The 13,395-nt window shown below is 50.0% G+C and overlaps 1 protein-coding gene across 2 annotated transcripts in view; it reads right to left on the bottom strand.

Moving 5' to 3' along the window:
- Positions 1–804: 804 nt before the first annotated feature.
- The window catches only part of EDA (ectodysplasin A), an 83,065-nt gene continuing 70,474 nt past the window's right edge, over positions 805–13,395 (bottom strand). The window contains exons 3-8 of one of the 2 annotated variants that reach the window (XM_075512992.1): positions 12,908–12,937; positions 8,993–9,172; positions 7,587–7,621; positions 7,126–7,177; positions 4,083–4,198; positions 805–1,973 (exon numbers count right to left, since the gene is read on the bottom strand). In XM_075512992.1, coding sequence (XP_075369107.1) covers positions 1,722–1,973; positions 4,083–4,198; positions 7,126–7,177; positions 7,587–7,621; positions 8,993–9,172; positions 12,908–12,937 — 665 coding nt within the window. In that variant the 3' untranslated portion in view covers positions 805–1,721. Of the gene's footprint in view, positions 1,974–4,082; positions 4,208–7,125; positions 7,178–7,586; positions 7,622–8,992; positions 9,173–12,907; positions 12,938–13,395 lie in introns of both variants that reach the window. The other variant, XM_075512991.1, reaches the window with a different exon arrangement.

The following is a 13,395-nucleotide window of genomic DNA, read 5'->3' on the forward strand; positions in this document are numbered from 1 at the left end:
GCCAAAGCTGGGTGCCCCCAAGAAATATTTATCTCCCAATAACTGCAATACTTGGCAAGTGAGATCACTCGCTACGGATGGGGAAAAGCGACGGAGCCAAGAATGCTTCAGCCAGGGTGGACCCTTCTGCGGCCAGATCGGTCGCTCCAGCGCAGTGCTGAGACACGTCCGCTCCCAGGTCCCTGCAGGTGACCACAGCTGAGCCACCTCTGCTTGGAGATGGAGGTCGTCACCAAGACGTCGGTTCGGGACTTGCCCCATTTGCTACGTAGGCTGAAACTTCACTACCCACTTTAGAGAAAAAACATGCTCTGAAAAGAAATCCAGTTGAAAAAAAAAACCAACCACCCCGACACAACCAAGCACAAACCAAGGCACGACACAAAAGAGCAATTAGCGCTTCAGCCTCTTCCTCAGCTCGAGCACATCTTATAGCTTTAGGTCTCCCCAGCTGAAGGGAGGTAACGGGAGAGAGTTGCTCAAGAAGCCAAAAGAAACAATAGCATCCCAGCTCTTCCATTAGTCACCAGAAATCGAGTTATGACTAGACTCAGCAGGGCTCAGAGAAAAGAAAAAGTGGTGACTTCATGCTGGACCAGACTTTTTAAATACACATTTTTTTTTTGCTAGGGACTCCATCACCACTTATTAGAGCACTGTAGGTAGAAGGGTGCCAAAAGGAAAGGGGTGGGGGGAGGGAGGAGAAAAACCGCATCTAAAAGCAGGACAGTTGCTATTAAAACAGAAAAAAAAAAATATTCCTGTTTGAATAATTTTATTCTTAAACATGACAAACTTCTTCAGAGTGTTTTCACAAGTACTTGGGTCTGCTCTACGCGGCTCGGTGAAGCCTGTAGAAATGTGTTCTGGTTTGCAAAATATTAATTAAAAACACCAAAAAAAACCCCCAACAAAACACAAATTGCTGTAACAGCAGCAGTACTTTAAGGCAGCCCCCGTTAGGGCAAGATATACCTCTGGGGTAATGGCAGGAGCTGAAAGTAGCAGAGGCTCTGGAACCGGTAATCGGCATTTTCTTTGGGACTTTGTGATTTCTGGAATGTGGAGGCAGTTTCCTATCTGCTAAGCCTGCTCTACTAAGTATGCACCTTCCTCTCGCACTTACTGCTTTTGCAGCCTGCTTCCAAGCTCTCGGCAGAGGCACTTCGCCTTCTTTCCTCGCACTCCTGAGGATGAATGTAAACACCACCGACCCTGTCTTATTCACCTCCCTTTGCACCCCGTGGCTGTTCCAGTTCCAACTGGGAAGGCAGAAAACCAGAAACCCCCTTTCTTGCTTTCATTAGCGTGCAGAAGCAGGACTGCCCGGATAGGACAATTTTGACATTAGTTTGTCTTCTCCCGCTACCGCCTGGGATGCTCTTGCTAGTGCAACATAAAAGCAGAGACCCACACCACTCTCAACAAGCCTCGTGTGAAGATCACAGAGCAGAATATCAGTGCAGTAATACTTGAAATACTGAGACAAGGCAGACACAACAGCCTTTCTTCCTCACAACGCTTTTTCGACTAGCTTTTTGATCCAAGTCTCCATGCAAGTCACAGAAGACAATTGTGCTTCCTGCATTCACATATAGGAATAAATAGCTCTGGATCAGTTTTCTTTATGGCCGGATTACAGAACCCCCTGAAATACTGATACGCTTATGAACAGCAGCACTGTGCAGTTCTGTGAGTATCCTTGGACACGCCAAGTTCATCTAGGATGCTGGTGCATCTCCTAGGCGTATGGCCCCAAAGAAAGTTGTGTGCTTGCTCATGTTGATGGAGATGTCAGCATGGACCATTTTCACAGCGATCTTCTGCCTGGCTTTGAGGAGGCAGACCCCGGCTGTATAGCAGGTATTGAAGTTGGTCTTGCCGGTCTCAATACTCCGAGTGCATTGCAGAAAGGGCTTTTCATCCACCACCACCTCATAGCTGGCAAAATCTGTGAAGTTTATGTAGTATACCTGATGTGAAGCAGGAAGAAGAAAGGTATTAGGGAGTGTATTGGCGCACATGGAACAAGTCCGCATTCCTTCCAGTGTGTACATATATGCTCCCTCCGCTAACGATGCCTTCCTTGGCCCCGGGACACCTATACTCATGGGAGGTCGACTTGTTCGAGGCAGAAAGAACCCCAAGCCAACCAAACACGAGGAAACTCTGTATTGCACTTCATACTAACACAAGCATGCAAGCATCCGTGAATCCACGTATCTAAGGCTGAGCTACGAATCCTCCCTTTAGACCCTGCTTATTACAGGAAAAATTACAAACCTGCACAGGCCTAGTTACAAAAATGCGTAGACAACCCTATCTGCTACAAACAGGTTTTTCATCCAACAAACAAACAGAAATATTTTAACTGAAGTCCTCTTTCACTTACCTGGCCAGTCCTGCTTTCTGGGTCCCATGAGCCTCCTTTAGTGTTGACATCAAAAATGCCCTAAGATGTACTGGGAGTTGCCGCCTTTGTAACTGGACTTGAGGTGCTTTCAAAGGCACAAGCCATTACAGGGAAGACACCCCCCAGCCTCCACAGCTGGGCTGCGGCGAGCGAGCCGCTGTGGGGTGCTTAGTTGCCGGCTGGGCTTAAACCATGACAGAAGCAAATGACCTCATAGTGTTTGTCCTGATTCAACTCTTGAGATCTAGCGCCTAAGTCCCCATGACTCCATTACTCATTACCTAACCATCTCCCACACACTGATTCTGAAGAACTGGGAGATGCATGAGAAAGACCTGTCCAAAGAGAAGTCAGTCCCAGGGAGCTGCTTCTTCCTGATAGAAGAAAACCAGCCGTTTTGGATGCATCTGCTGATTCTTCTTAGTCTACACCCTGCCACCTCAGAAGCTACACAAGACCCAGTCCCCTTTTTCCTTGATGGCCTACAAACGACAAAGGCTTCAGAGGCACACCGTTGTGGCCAGCGATTAGCATTAAGCGCTCGGGAAACAATTATACTTTGGCTCATGTAGAGTTATTTTTCCTGTCCCCATCCAAACCAGACACGTCACCAGTTCCATGGAAGAGCACCTAACTTGGACATGCACAGCCCACTTTATCCGACTTGGTACAGTCCCAGTGGGGCTGCCAACCGAACAGAGGCAAATCATGAGCAGGAGGTAATATCAGAAGCCTGGAGCAAGGTGGAAGTTGCTTAATTGTGGTTGTCACACAGAAACCCTCTTGTCTTGCTGGAATCTGTCCCAGAACCTGGACAGTTTTTCAGTCCGCAGGTGGGTGGACACCCTGCCTGCTCTGGACGGGGAGAGCTTCGTGGCTCATGCTCCACGCAGCTCAGCAATTCTGTTCCGAGATTTGCAAGACACTGGGAGCAGCGCGTTAAATGACAGTCCACCTCCTGCATTTTATTTGAATGGGGAGAGGAAATGATGTCTTAATTAATCTGTATACTAGATCGTAATACAATAATTTATTACTTTGTTTAGCCCTTTTTACAGAAGCAGGTCTGTACATCCATCGGGGGTACCAACTAAAGCAGCAGCCGAGCCATCGCGCCGCACAACGCGGTTGCTGGTGCATCGTGCCGGTCTGCGGCTACACGAAGAAGGTGGAGGCAAAATGGAGTTACCTGGGCTGAGTTTGGCCAAGCCACCCCGGCCGAGAGTCCTACGCTTACAAAGAGTGACACGGCTTCGCAACGACCACGAGTTGTCAGGGTTTTGGTCTTACATCTCTTTTAAAGCACAGAGCCTAGCGTCCTGCAGGGACCCTTGTTCTGCAGGGAGGTTTAGACGTGCTGGTGAATGACTGCACAGACAACATGGAGGACTAAAAAAAGGCATTGGTGGCATGTGGGATCTGGCTGGGCATCTGCGCATGTGTTTCGGTAACTAATCTCTTGCAGCTGGCGTCACGGCGAAACGTGCGACCTCGCACTTCGAAACTCTAACGTCTTCCTCCGACACACATCTCCTAGAGCACGAAGCGGTTAAAAGTACACACAAGTTCTTGGCATTTGCTAGTTGTCTGGAGCCCTCTCGTGGTTCATGCAAGGCTTCCATTGGAACACAAGAATAGGAGTTAGGCCTAGGACCGTACTCACTTCTACCTGACTATAGATGAAGTATGTGCCGTCCACCAGTACCTCCAGCTCCCCACTGCGGGCATGCAGCTTAAACACCTTGGGGTTCATAGTGATGCGAGACCAGTCATTGAGGACTCCACCTGAAAGATCTCAGTATGAGAAAACGGCAGTCACTCAGTACCCGTCAGAATGAAAAGCGCAGGAGCACAGAAATACAGTGACATTGCAACGTTTCATACACAACGGCTGGCACAGACTCAAGTTGAAAAGTCAAGTAACTCGGTAAGAAAATCCCAGAATTAAAGGCTACGGTGCGTTCGTTTGGACTCCTCTCTATAGCTCCCATTACACCATCGCTTGCTGGTGGACACTCCTTTGTTCAGCGCACAGCACAACTGATTTACATCTCTACTTGTCCTCATCAAGAGTGGCTCTCCTCATCCTTGAAAACAGGCGTGCGGCCTTCTGTCCTACACTACGTTCATCCCCAGCGCTGGATACGGACTAGCTTGCCTCCTCCGGACGCTAAGTTGAGCTTATTATCATATTTGAGTGTTTTACAGGCCTGAAAACATCTTCCCAGTATCATCCCCACTCCAGAGCAAAGACGCTCCGGCACATGCAAATCAAGGCCAGTACTGCAAGGCATTTGCTAAGTTTTCTTAATTCACCTGAGAGGCCAGGGGCTGATTTCTCACGCTATTTTTGTCTGTTCAACCACAGATCACAAATGACTTATCGCAGCTGCGATTATAAAAGCATTTCTACAGCTCAGATCCCAGGCGCCTCCTGAAGAGCATCTGCTTGCAGCCCTTGTAAGGGCTTTGTTACTGGCGATTTCCCTGGTATCATGGAATAAACTCTGCAGCGGAGGTAGGACCAGGATCCAGTTCTCCAAGAAAGATCCTCAACTGACATTACCCAGCCCTGAGACCGTTAAACCTCTTCCTCTACTTTCCACCTCATTCATTCCCCTCCCCACGCCTCTCTACGCAGTGTCCGCACTAAACAAAGCAGAGCTTCAGCAGATGGTGTGCTGAAGGCTCCATCAACAGGTACGTCCTTGAGGACCACAGCAGGGCCAGGATGAGAACGGTGACTCCTGTCCTTATGGGAACGGGACTACACGTGGCCAATCTGTCTGCCCCCCTCTCAGCGCTGCTGGGCAGGAAGATGTTCTCGGCAGCGGTGTCATGATACAGCCCTCACCCTCACTTTAAGCCCTGGGATCATCCCTAGAAGAAAACTAGTCCTTGCAGCAAGAGAGACAACAGTATTATGGAAAAAATCGTGCGCAACTATGAGACTAGACCACCTCTCAGGACGTACGTGCATGGAGGCCAACTTAGGGTTCCACAATCGATTTTAATTCTGGTATTCCTTGACTTCAACATTCTTGACTTTGTAACTAGCGTTATTTTAACCAATGCCTTGTCATTACATTTCCTAGGTTTTTAAAAGCCAAAATAAGAACAAAGTATGAAATTGCATCAGGTCACACCACATTAACCCCTAACTGGGCTCCTCGGCACGGTCAGGGGTTTGTAGATCCACCACCCAGTCCTCTGGCACTGGAGCCAATGGAATAGCTGACAACACGAGCAGACCTCTGTCCTCTGGACGGGCCAACGACCAGGTCCAGAGGACACACTTCGCTACGAGCCGAGGATGGCCAATTCTCTGTAGGTGCCTTGTTTGATCAAATACAACTCTTTTCCTCCCGGTCTTCATCTGCTTCTCAGCTCCCTGCCCCCAGTTGCAGAGCAGCCAGGCTGTGTTTTCTGCTGGCTGTCAGCTGGACAGCATTAATGGCTCACAGCAGCAGATTGTTCCCGAGCAGCAGGGAAGTACACTTACAGGGCAATTCCCCCTCTTTGGGAGTAGCGTACACTCTGTAAACATGCAGGCTGCCCATTAATAAAGGAATAATTACTTTTTGAACGTAAGCAAAACAGCATCTTTTCCCTCGTATTGTTCTTAGGAACGGCCCGTTTCCTTTTCGTTTTGGGGAGCTTCCCCCCACCTCGCTGTAAGCATACTTCCCTAACCGTGAGAAATTTCAGCTCCCACAGCTCATGTCTGCTGAAAGAGAGAAATTGCCTTTCAACAGAAGTGTTGGCCAGCCCTCGTCATCCCATGCATGGGCCAGAAGTTGGTGGACAGGGGTCCTGCGGCCCTCCCCCTGCCGCACCAATCCTCGGGAGCTGCAGCCCTCGAGGTCCGGGCCGGGGGTACGTGCCCCAGGGCTGCTGCCCGCGCTCCCCGGGGAGCCGCGCGTGGTGACTCAGGCAGGGGACAAGACAGCCAGCTCCTCTCCGGCACAGCCAGACATCGTGAGCAGGGAGGCAGCAGCTAATGAATGAGACCCAGCTGTTGGCAAGAAGAGCAGGAACTCAAGAAGAAATTGGATAGGGATCCAGGGAGGAAGGAGGAGAGCAAAGAGCTGCCTGTGGACGTGAAATGGCTCGGCAGGACTTAAGCTTAAGGGCTTAAGTGCTGCTGGTGGGGGTAAGAGATGCACAAGGGACCATGGAGGCTGCGCGTGTGCACGCTTGCAGCGTAATGCGGGAGGAGCTAGTGGCTGCACACCTCTGTGTCCTCGCGCTACAGCTGTGCCTTCCCCTGCCATAAATTACTGGGAAAACTGGAGAAAAACACAAGCTAATGGGGCTGAGACAGGAAAAGGATACACTGAGGGCTTAAAATAGAATAGAGTGGGAAAGAAGGCTGGCCGCCGAGGGGCTGAGGACAACTAATGATACAGCAGCAGGTTGGAGGAGGCACATCATGTATCTGGAGGTCAAGAAGGGAGATTCAGCAGGACAGAATTACTGGGATGTACAGGATAATCTGGGAGCTAAACAGGAGCGCAGGGGAAATGGGGATGGAGACTCAACAGAAGACTCCGCTAAGGGGGTCTGGGCAAGGCAAATGAGACTGTCACGGGGGGAGGCCAACAGCAGGGGCAATCGGGGACCCGTGTTCTAGGATGGACTTAGACCCAGATACGAGGCTACGAGTGCAGGATGGGCTCTTTTCATAACTGCCAATATCATGAGATCCTTACCATTCTTCACTTGGATTGCTGAGCCTTGGCCTTGAAGGTGGACCACAGCTGGCTGCAAAGGAGATTACAGGGATTTAAAATTAACGGGAAACACGGCGTCATTTTACAGTAGCCTGACACACCTCCACAGCACTGGTGAGCAGGAGAGAGGCATGATAGTACCCTGAAATCATTAATGCTTTTCATAAATGAAAAAAGAAGATCAGAGCAGCTGACAACAACATGTTGGAGTACTGGAGAAGAGGTGAGAAGCCCAAGCCAGATTAACACGGCTTCCTTTTGAGCAATAAAAAGGGCGAGCTCAGGCAGTCGCTCTGTGTAGCTCTGATTTAGCACATGCAAGAAGGGGTGGGTTTTTTTCAGAGCTATACCATCGAACACAACGTTAGCAAACGTAGCCAGTAATGTTTACAAAAATCCAGGCAAAGCTGGGTTTTTCCCTCAAAAGGAGATCAACCAACCTGGATGTCTCTGGAGCCGGCCTTGTCTGTGGCACCTGCAAAATGCAATTTCACATCATTGAAAAGGAAGCTTGAAAGAGCTGCAGTAAACACTCCTATAAATAAAACATCTCTTACCCCATAATAACCACTAAAACCCCATTTTTAACAGGAGGAGGACAGTAACAGCGGTATGGGGTGCCGCTTAATGTTAAAAAGTACATAAACAAGAAAGAGTCATCCCACTTTTTCCTGGTTCATGCCTGCATTTCTGTCCAACATCATCAAAATTCCCCAACGTTATTCAACCAGTTTCCACTAGAAGGAAAAATTGCACAACCCTTTTCCTGATCGGTAGTGGCAATAAAACCTCTTGGCTGCAAAGATTACCAGTTTCACTCTGCAGTAACTCAGGTCATTCATTGCGTTCAAGCTACACGCTGAAATCTCTTTTCTCCGAGAGCCAAATCTCTATTAAAGAGGAGATGCTTGTGGGCAGCACTCGGGAGTGCTAAGGACCTCATGCTGCTCCCGGCCTCTGCTTTGGCAATTTCTGAGATAGAAACTGAGAAGTCAACCGAGTTTTCCTTTGAGAGCCACGCAAGCTATAGGGAATAGTCCCCATTTCTCTGAAGATACAGTTTTTTAATACTAGACTGTTCATATATATATATATAAAAAATATATATATATAACAACACTGATGTGAACTTCCACTAATCTTCATTTTAAAGAGTTATTAAATTCAGGGGGTTTAACAAAATAATTGGCACATGACTCCAGGGAGAAACAATATGGTGCAGATACAAAGAAACAAAGAAAAATGAAACCAAGAACCGCAGGAGAAAAACATATTTCCATCTGGCTGGTACGGGAGGCAAGCTGCTTCGGTTCGTGCGGTTCCTGGGCTGGCTTAGCGGCTGTGCTAAGCGTCAGCCTTCCCGGTCCCGATGCAAAGCTAGGCTTTGCGTCAGCTTAAGAGGAATTAACGCAAACACCGAGTCACCGCCAGGAAGAGCCACCTTGCAGCCGGTTTGCACACAGGAATCGGGCACTGGCAGGCTTCAGTGGGACGCTTAAAAGCAACTGAGGCTCGGCAGGTCTTTGCTGCTCCTTCTCGGCATCCTCTTCTGACGGGCACCACCTCTCCCGCGGCATCGCACCCTAAACCACCGCTGCTGGGCTCCCACCGCGCAGCCCGCGGGGCTGCGGAACTGCTGCTGCTCCTCTCGTCCCCCCCATGGGTGCAAGGACGAGCCCCGGAACACCCGAGTCCTATACGCAAGGATGCTGCACCATCGCGCTCGCGCCCTACGCCGTCCTCAGGCGGAAACCTGGAGCTTTTTTATTTATTTGTACAGCAGCGGTGCCGCCGTGGCACCTCCTGCGTCCCCCCGGTGTGCCAGCGAAGGGGACAAACCGGTTACCTGAGGGGCCCTGCAGTCCAGGCGGTCCCTGAGGGCCCGGTGGGCCCGGTGGGCCAGGCGGTCCCATGACGGTTGTGCCGGGAATGCCAGGGATGCCGGGAATGCCGGGGGGACCCTGGGGCCCAGGAGGACCTGGTGGCCCTTGGGGACCGTTGGGGCCTGGAGGACCAGCCTTTTTACCTGAAAAATAGAAGGTCTAATGTTAGCTTCTCCACACACTGAGTATGGGATGGTCTTTTACCTACAGGAAAGCCCTGGGAACGAGGAAAGCGGTAGATTGGGGATGGCTCGTTGCCGGCTGGAGGGCAGGGACGAGGAGGAGCACCCAAGGGGCCGGGGTGGGGTGGGGGTCCTGCGGCTCCGCACCACGAGGACCACGCTGCCGGCAGACACCGCCTTGCAGGCTCCTTCCAGCATGTGTAATTACATTTAAATGAGGCACGTGGACTCTCCAAGGCCTCCCAAGAGGTGGAGGCTCAGACGGTCTCTGCCCCAGAGCTCTGGCCGCAGCCCTCCCCTGGCCACCCTGCTCTCGGCACGGGGCTGGGAGGTCCCGCAGCCCTCAAAGGCAGCGTGCCCGAGAGCTGGTCGCAGCCCTGTGGCAAGGTTAGGACGCTCCCTTCGACCAACTGCACGCTGCAGTGCAACGCAGTGAAAGCTGGAGTATGAGAAGTCGAGATGAACCACTCCGCAGTTTCTCAGTTTTCTGGGTGTTTTTTTTTTGACGGGAAACGGTGGCAATCTTTTCTACCTGCTGTATACGTATACGTTAGCGCATAATCCCCACGGCTTCGTCTCCTGTCTGAGGGAGAGAGGTGCCTCCAGAGGGCAGTTCAGAGCTGAACTTCAGCTCCTCTCCACCAGCTGCCGAGAGCCCGGGGCCACGCAGGAGGCGTCCCCGCAGAGCGGCACATTGCTATGGCGAGATGAGGATGCGCTTCACCTGCACGAAGGACTTGGATGCTACAACGCCTCAAAAGAATTAAATGTGCGCTTTGGGCTTTGGGTGGAGGGGTAAGGGATGGACTAACCCAGTACTAACCCGATCAGGAGGATGAAAGCACTGAGGAATTGCCACGATCCTCAAGCACGTCTCATCGCGCGGTCCCGGGACAACCACGCACAACCATGCAAGGAAAGACTCTTAACGGGCGTATACCCCGTGGACTGAAACAAGGCCTGCAGAGAAAGCCTGACCTGTGCTCTCCTGATTTTCCAGATCCCTGAGAGAAATGATGTTCTTTTGATGTACTTTTTAAAATGCAACTTTGTAACGGCTTTTATGGCGAAGAGCTTTATTAACTTGGCAAAATCGCTTCAACTACTGAAACAAAGTCCGCTGTAGGGCGGAATTGAACACTTTTTTAGATGACAGCAGCAGCTAGCATGTGAAATAATGGTTATTGGAATGGTTTCTGAGTACATTTATGTACTTGTTTCTCTACTAAATACCCACCATTGTCATGGAACAAACCTCTACGGAAAAATCCATCTAATTTTAGTTAGCACAGAAGTGGAAATCTCTGGACGGCCACTTGCCACGAACAAGGGCACATGGAAATCGGCGTAGGACAACTGTGCAGTTCAGTTTCAATGTGCAGAAAACAAAGTTAAAGTAAGCACGGGTGATTAAAATAATACTGGTATCCTACAAAAACAGGGCAAAGCTTAAGGGGACAAATGGTTGGCAGCAGTATTTCTGCCCAGATGAGCAGCCGTGTCTTCAACTCTGAGCTGGCAACAAGCCAGCCTTCCTCTACTCCAGCAATTCTCCTCCTCCTCGGGTTAACGACACGCTTTGGAAATTATCATCTTGCATCAAATCCTTTACCCGTTTTCCCCCTAAAGCATGCTGAATAAATTCTTCTCATTCACATCCCCTCCAATCTAGGACACCCGAATGAAGGCTCATATGCAGTAAGTCAGGAATCCTGCTGCTGTCACTCCTGGCTTTCCTTCCCAAGAGGGATACACATTACAGCTGGTTTAACTAATCTGTCTCAGAAATCTGGTCTGCTACTAAATGAGCTGCTAGTTTAGCAGTAAAACAATTGCACATAATTCTGATGCCGCACAGGGACACTTATCTTCTGTGCATTCCCGCTCCCTCAAGTAATTCCAACTACTTTTCTGCATTAATGCAATCTCGCTTATTAAAGTCACAAGACAAAAAATAGATATTCAGGAAGTATAAAGCTCTCGATTCACCTTCTAACTGCGGGGACCCCAGCCCCAGCACGAGCAGCTCGCCAGGGAGGGTCTCCAGCACCCAAGCCCCAGCGTGCCAAGTCTCCGTCTTTACCCACACGCGCTAGGCAGGCTCCGAAACTCAAAGCAGGCAGAACCAGTGAGTTTTCCTTAATCATCCTTCGCCAAACAATACGCTCTAATTCTAAAAAAAATTAAATGTGACAATACCATAAAATTAAACTATTTTATACAGCGCTACAGCTGTATATAATACAGCTCTACAAGATCCCCCTGCTACTCCAGAATTGCTATGAATACCGCAGTCATCATTTGTTATTAGTTCGGCTGATTTAACACGGGTTTAGGGTTTCAGAGTTTTCTTAGGACAAACTTCTCAAACATAAAATTTTATGCTGCTTTTGAGGGTAAATCTAAACTAAGTTTCTAACTGTGGCCTGTCTTAACCTCTCAGCCGTAAATGTTGAGTTTGTATCCAAGGATTAAAAGTGATTTGATGTGCTAGTAAAGTAGCACAGACACGCAAAGCTCGGCCGCTCTTGCTGCCGCAGGTCACGACGGCGGGCTGGAGCCCAGGCCGTGTACCGGCACGCGCGGGAAGGTCTCTCAAGGGACACGGCAAAGTGCTGAACAGCTAACTTTTCTGTTAATTAAATATACATTAGGTGCAACAGGTAGTAAGCGAAGAGCCGACATTGCATCTGTCAGTGCTTTGCTGCGTAGGCTTGGCCGTGCTGCACGTCGACGCCTGCGCGAGCCCCTCGCCACGTGCAGCTCCCTGGGCTTCGGAGGCAGCACAGCCCCCAGGTGCACACAGTTTCTGCATTTCTCGTAACCTCCAACCCGTCGCGAGCCCGCACCGCAGTTTTTAAAACGCGCACGGAAGCGTTTCGATGGTTACGAGGAGCAAAAATGGGTAATCTGACTGTGCTTCCCTGAAATCGGGGAACTTGGACCCCGTGACTCGCTCAAGTTCCTGTAGCAAGTAAGTGTATGACCGCAAGCATTCCCCAGAAGTCCTGCACAAACAGGGATGGCATCAGACACCCCATGGAAACACAGGGCTACCTCCCAAAGAACCCACGTCACAACTCATCGACACGCTTTTTAAAAAATACCCGATTGCCCATTGCAAACAGCTTGAGGAACATAAGAAAGTCAGACAAAATACCTGTGGGCTGACCAACGCTCAGAATGGACACAGAAAATAAAACTTCTGAGGTTAATACACAACCAGAAGTGAGATGCAGAGTGGATCTACTTTGACTTTGGTGGGTCTGAAGGAGAGCCCAACCTGCAGCAAGATGCATGGGCAGGACGGGGATGAAAGCTAAAGCTGCTTCAGCAGAGACGGCCTGGCAAAGGGCAAGCAGCTCCCGATAGCTGGTACGTGACTCAACTCCACTCAACTATTTAATTATAGCATCTTCGGAATTACTTCTATACAATGAGATTAACTTCCTTGAGCTTTTAAGGAAGGCTTTAAGGAGCGCCTATGCTCCTTCGCTGCTGCTGGGTCGCGCGGTCCGGCCGTGGCAATGCGGAAGCGCGGGAGCGGCTGATGGTCTGAGTCGTAGGACCACGTTAATCCCTGCCCTTCCTGGAGAGGGAACCTGTCGGTGGTTCCTCCTTCACGCTGGCTAAAGAGAAGTCATAGCCGGGTAACACAGGCACAGAAAGGAAAATGAAATTAAAACTCAAACTTACCTTTTTTCTTGTTTTTAACTGAACTTGGACCTACAAAGGAAAAAAAAAACACTAGTGAAATTCAGTGATCATTTAATCTTACAAAATCCTCACTGCCACCAACACCCCCCGACCCAGAGGATGGTCTCCAGAGCTGGAACAAAATTGGCCACAAAGCCGGTAAGCCGGTAGAGTTTTCTGGTTTCTACAAACAGCTGCTGCGAAGGTGTGACGACTTTACCGGGACCCGGATCTGCTTTACCCTCTCTCAAACCAGCAACCCGTGGCTGGTATAACACGAGTGCCTGAGTTCTGGTGGGCTCTCCAGGGGGGCTTCTCTCCCCCTTTCCTGCACAGACGAGTTAAACCGCTTGCTTGTGGCCAGCGGCAAAGCTCAGGCGACAGATGCTCTTCAACCCTGAGCCAGAGCTTTACTCTCGGACACCAGCTTAGTTCCAGCTCTGCTGAGCACGGCTCACAGTTTTGCCATACGTATCCCCCTGAAGTCG

This window comes from Mycteria americana, chromosome 10, assembly GCF_035582795.1.
Source record: "Mycteria americana isolate JAX WOST 10 ecotype Jacksonville Zoo and Gardens chromosome 10, USCA_MyAme_1.0, whole genome shotgun sequence".
NCBI classification, from domain to species: domain Eukaryota; kingdom Metazoa; phylum Chordata; class Aves; order Ciconiiformes; family Ciconiidae; genus Mycteria; species Mycteria americana.